At 26.0% G+C, this 6,000-nt stretch overlaps 1 protein-coding gene across 1 annotated transcript in view; it reads left to right on the top strand.

Moving 5' to 3' along the window:
• The first annotated feature begins 979 nt into the window (after window positions 1-979).
• The window catches only part of LOC107450568 (apolipophorins), a 78,969-nt gene continuing 73,948 nt past the window's right edge, over window positions 980-6,000 (top strand). Inside the window, 1 exon segment of the mRNA XM_071188093.1 lies at window positions 980-1,081. Within this exon segment, the coding sequence (XP_071044194.1) occupies window positions 1,030-1,081 (52 nt within the window). The 5' untranslated portion in view covers window positions 980-1,029.

Raw genomic sequence — 6,000 nt, 5'->3', positions numbered from 1 at the left:
TCCCATCAATGGTTGGTCGATACGCATTCCACACCTGACTCACAACGACCATAAAACTGACATAAAATATCCTCATCAGTAGACAGATGATGGGTTAGAGTACCCTTGCCGTCAAGCTAACCGTGTGCAGTTTTCGTGGTTTCCATCTCCATCTAAGGCAAATGCTGATTAGTTCCTCCACGAAAAAGTCCTCCACGAAGACGCATTTCTCCCAATACTTGATTCAGGAGTTCCCTCGTCTTCTGCATTGGGTTCATAATTACTATACTACGAAGTTGAACATTGATAGTCGTAAACTCAAAACTCGTTGGGCTTTACAATGGCTGTTATAAAATAAAATAGAGTTAGTATAAAAGTGTTTTTATATTTTTGTGCAGCCCCTGTATACTTTAATAATAAAAGACTCAACATTACTTTGAAATAGCATATAATTCGATTTTTGCAGTAAAGTAAAATAAATTCGAATAATTCAAAGTTACGTTAAATTTAAATCTTAACGCAAAGTTCATTAATATGAATGGTAGAAATAAAATAAATTTAAATCTTTATGTAAATATGTATGTTTTCATTTCCAAGATTTATTCGTATTTGAGTTTTCCGGGTTGAATCCAATGTAGTTTTCCGGGATCTGAATTTAATAATTTATTCGATGTTATCAATATTTACACTGTAAAAAGTAAAATCAAATTTATAAACAAATTCCTTTCCCCAAAAAAATATGTGGGTCATACTCTATCACTCACTTAGAAAACCATCGATAACATTATTTAATCGTTCACTTAAAAAAATCAATCTAAAACATTAAGTGATTGCTATGTTTACAACAATTTACATACAAAATTGTGTCACTAGTGTGGATAACTATTCTCACTTTTAATCGATAATTATTTCTGACGATTAATCGATATGGTTTTTGTGTAAGAATATCCAATGAGGATGAAGAGGTCAAAGGACGAGTAGTTTCCCTAAGGTCAGGGAGGCCGAGTATATAAAGGAAGAAATAAGCAACAAAGTCCTATCTCATTAAAGATGGTCCTGAGATTAGGGATTCTACTGTGGTTAGGAGCTATTGTATATGCAGGTAAGCCGCAATATTCTTTTAAAGATATTGATGGTGAAAACTAAAGTGAAATTACATAAAAGAATTTTTTTAAATAAATAAATTTACCCAAAACAGCTTTGAAACATAAATATTTTAAATTTATGACATAAGTATTAAAACCTTTGAATAGTTTTTGCCAAAAAAAAATATATGTATGCTATTCTAGTGAAATAAGTTAATAATAAAACTTTATTCTATTCAAATTGAAATTTTAATATACTATTTGCAAGAAAAATATAGATATATATGTGATGGTTAAAATTTAGGTGAAATTAGATTACAAAATTATGCCATAAAAGAATTGTAAAAAGTTAAATAAATATACTTTGAGCTGTTCTAAAATATAAATATTTTAAAAATATGACATTAGTATTAAAATTATCGAAATAATTTTTACCAAAGAAAATTATATGTAAGCTATGCTGATGAAATACGCTAAGAAAAAAATTTGATTCTATTTAACACGTTTACGTCGGGAAAAGTGGAAATACTTGTAGAAGAATAGATATAGAATTTCAATATTAGATAATATTCGGGAAGAGTTAATCTATTCTCAACAATAACAATTCACTGTAAGGAAATTTATCACGGTGAAGAAGCAATTCAATATAAAAATTGCATCCGTTAAAAACAATTGGTAGTTATGGATTTTTATTATTCCCGGAAAAAAACTAAAAAATGAAATTTATTGTTACCAGTTTTTACTCCGGTGCGCTGCCAAGATGAGACAATCTAGCGTGACCCAACAGTGGGTCACCCCGGCGTGAACGTGTTAAATTGAAATTTTTATATTAAAAAATACATGATTTTAAAACATGAAGGGGAAAATATATTATATACTTATGCCCTTTAAAAAATAATAAATGTATTTAATACTATTTTGAAGTACAAATGTCTTATATTAACGAAATATATTTTAATACATAAGCAACAAAGAGCTATCTCTTAAACCGTTTAACTGTCGTATTTTCGTTTTGTACTAATGGAATAGGTGCCTTTAGCATAGCTGCCAACAACAAAGGATTTTCTGTAGTATTTCATTTTCATATTTAAAGTATCTTCTTAATTCTTGGATTTATAAGTTTAGATTTAGACCATCACTAAATGCAAATGAACCAATAAAAAAGGTAAAAAATAGGGAGAAATTAGATAAGAAAATTTTGTCTTCTAAAAAATAAACAAATTTACTTAAAACTATTTTAAAAGGCAAATACTTTAAAATAATAGAATTTATTATTATAAATAAGCAACTAAGTTCTATCTTTTTAACCATTTACCTGCCGGACTCTTATTTTGCACTAATGGAAAAAGTGCCTTAGCATAGCATAGCCGCCAACAACTACGGATTTTCGTAGTATTTAATTTTTATATTTAATAAATTTTAATGAATCTTATAAATTTCTTTTTAATTCTTGGATTTACACAAGTTTAATTCAATCTGATTTTGACTACCACTGAATGCAAATAAATCAATTTTATATATAACAGCATGCTAAAGAAACGAAAAGGAGTGTAAGCACTTGTGAAAAATTAAATTTATCTTCATTTTCATTTCAATTAGACTTTCGTTTCTTTTCGAGAAATATTTTTCTTGGAGAAAATAAAAGATGGCAGGTCTGCATTTTGAGAAACGTGGTAGCAGTATATCATACAAATTAAATGGAACATTCCTCCATTTTTCTACTAATTTTATTAAAAATTGCGACAGCTGTTTGATTTTAGAACAAGATATTTGTCACAAGAGGTGAAATGTTTTCTAATTAATAGATTTTGGTTGCTGGGGATATTTAGTTTTTCCAAATGTAAGTGCAAAGACGAAATATTTGAACGAAATTAACGAAAGATTTAATCTACCAGTTTTTAACATTTTAGAAATGATACATATTCCAAAAATTCCTTACTGGTTAAAGACACTGAGACTATGAAGTTTACTATGGATATGAGCTTTTGAACCTGTAGTTAAGCCGCAATAACGTTTTAAAGAGATTTTCTTTAAAAATTAAGTTAAAATTTCCTTAGAAAAGTAAATGCCTTTCGAAAAAGTAAAGCAAATTCGTTTCTTGAAAACTATTTCAAAGCCGAAATATATTTAACATAAATATTAAAATATTTTTAATAAGTTTTAAAAATATTTTACATGCATGTCATCGTGCTGAACTAAGTTGAGAAAAATACTTAATTCTAATAACATATAAATCGCAATATTAGCACAGCGCTTCACGTAGAAATACGTTTTGGAAATTTCGTCGATCCATACAAAAGTTTAAAAAGCGGGAACATAACTTCGTTTCCGCTCTGTTTTTTCAAAGAAATTATCCCCTCGTGAGTTCCACATACATAAATGATTCAGTGCGTATGTTATCAATACTACAATCATTCATCGTAATTTTTTTTAAATAGAAGTTGCAGTTAAGGAGACAAGAATGCTCCAACTTTTAGGAAATCTTGCAAACTACTTTTTTTTTAAGTTTTAATGTATAACAGAAGTAATACACTTTTGGAAAAGTTGCCTACATGCAATGCGTTAACTTATTAATTACATAAATTGTATGACAGGAAATGTTAAGGTTAAATTACAGTAAAAAATAATGCTTTTTTTAAATTAAAAACATAATTTATAAAAAACAATTACAAATTTAAATATTTTAAAAATATGGCATTGATATTATAATTTTCGGAAAAGATTTTGCAATAGAAAGTTTCAGATTTGTTATTGTGTTGAAATAAGTCAAGAAAAAAATGATTCCATTTGCTTATTAATTATAAAAAAATATTATAATATGACTAAGAGAATTCAATTTCCTTTTAATTAATGACAGTAATTTTAAGATTTTTTGCGTTATTTTTTTCAGAAGAAAATTACACTTATGTGAAATGAGTTAAGAAAAAACTTCATTCTATTCAAATGTAAATAAAAATGTAAACTTATTTATTACAAGAACTTTATTGGTGATATTTATTTAAAAAAATAAATAATTAGCACTTTCTAAATAATTTTAGAAAATTAAATTATTTGCATACCCTTCTATGAATTTATAAATAATAACTTCAGACAAGAGTTATTTAAAATTTTAACGTATCAGTTGCTTAAGTATATGTTATTATAAATATTTGAAAAATCCCACAGCGAGAATACTTTTTTTATTAATAAGTAATTTAAAGAAAACTTTATGTGTAATATTGTTTTAAGATGATTTCATGAATATTTGCTGCTATACGACTTTCACAATTTCAAACAATTAATCTAGAAGACATTAATTTTGCAAATCCTAATTTTAGCTAAAATTAAAGAAAAAAAATCACAAAGCATTTTTATTTTTAAAATAAAATATTTTAAGGAACAGGCTTTCACAATCATTTTCTATTTCATTGCTAGAGCTTTGAAGACGGCTAAAAGTCTCCATTATAAATATCTTTTTTATATCTAATTTGTTCAACATTTTAAAATCTAAAGTATGTCTACCTACAATGGGATTTAACAATATAGAACACAAGAAAAAAATTGTTTATCTCTCACCGCATTTTTTTTTAAAGAAAACGTTGAGTATTCTAGAGCACAATTTTGCTCTACTGATTTAATTGTTTATCATTGGTACTTATAATTTTTCATCAATGGGAAAAAAGTTTTTGTGGAAAATGTGGTTGCAAGCTTACGTTTAAATTAAATGGAAATTTTCTTCAGACAAGTACCAATTTGGTTAAAAATAGCAACTGTTTGATTTCAGAACATAATATATCACAAGACGTATTCTTATATTATAAATATATTCTAATTTATTGGGATTAAATGGAAATTTTCTTCAAAAGAAATACCAATTTGGCTAAAAAACATTACAACTGTTTGATTTCAGAACATTATACATAACACAAGATATTTTTAGATTATAAATATATTTCAGTTGATTCGAATTATTGAAATTAAATGGAAAATTTTCTTCAGACAATTATCAATTTGGTTAAAAAATACATAACGACTGCTTAATTTCAGAATATGATACATAGCACAAGATATATTCTTATATTATAAATATATTCTAGTTGATGTGAATATTCAGCTTCTCCAATTGCAATTGTTAAGAATGAAAGATTCGAGTTAAAAGTTTTTAACATTTTGAAAAAGAGTCATGCTCCGTAAACTGAATATTGGTGTTTAAGTGATTAAATTAAAAATAAATAAGCAAACAAACTTATAACAGATGATGAAATTAACGCACTGCATTTTCAATTATATATAAAAAAAAATACAAGCACTACTTTTTTTAAGTTTTTTACTTATGCAATTTTAATGAATGCATAATTGAAGATATTTGGAAACATTTCATATACCAATTAAACGAAAAAACATCATAAAAAATTTATTTAAAAGGGTGAAAATAAATTTTAAAAAGTTGACCCCCACATAAAATTACCCCCACATAAATTTTCAAAAATTTTTATTTAAATTTTAAAATAATTCTTTTTGCTATTTAAACGAAACGACATATTTCGCTTGCTTGATTTTCTTCTCTTGGAAACTAAAAAAATAAGTAGATAAATTTCGGATTAAGAAAAATGAAATATGATATCATTTTTAATATTTGATTTCTAGAGCCTGAATAATATTTCTAAGAGAAGACGTTGTTCGGAAAGTAAAATGCATTTTCCTTGGTACATAATTATTTAATAACAATTTGTTTTTACATTAAATAAACCGCAACCTAAAGTCAATTTATTTTTTTCAGTTTTGTTTGTTAAAATATTTATAATTTTTTTGAAATTGTTCAATAGTTGGCAGAACAGAAGAAGAACTAGCACTTCGGTTCTATATTCGTTAAAGTTATGTCATTTAACTAAACATTCGAGAATTAGTTTTTTGAGTCATAATTGTGCTTTACTTGTATTAAATAAAACAATTTATC

This window comes from Parasteatoda tepidariorum, chromosome X2 (assembly GCF_043381705.1).
Source record: "Parasteatoda tepidariorum isolate YZ-2023 chromosome X2, CAS_Ptep_4.0, whole genome shotgun sequence".
NCBI classification, from domain to species: Eukaryota; Metazoa; Arthropoda; class Arachnida; order Araneae; family Theridiidae; genus Parasteatoda; species Parasteatoda tepidariorum.
This window is presented reverse-complemented; position numbering and strand designations above follow the sequence as displayed.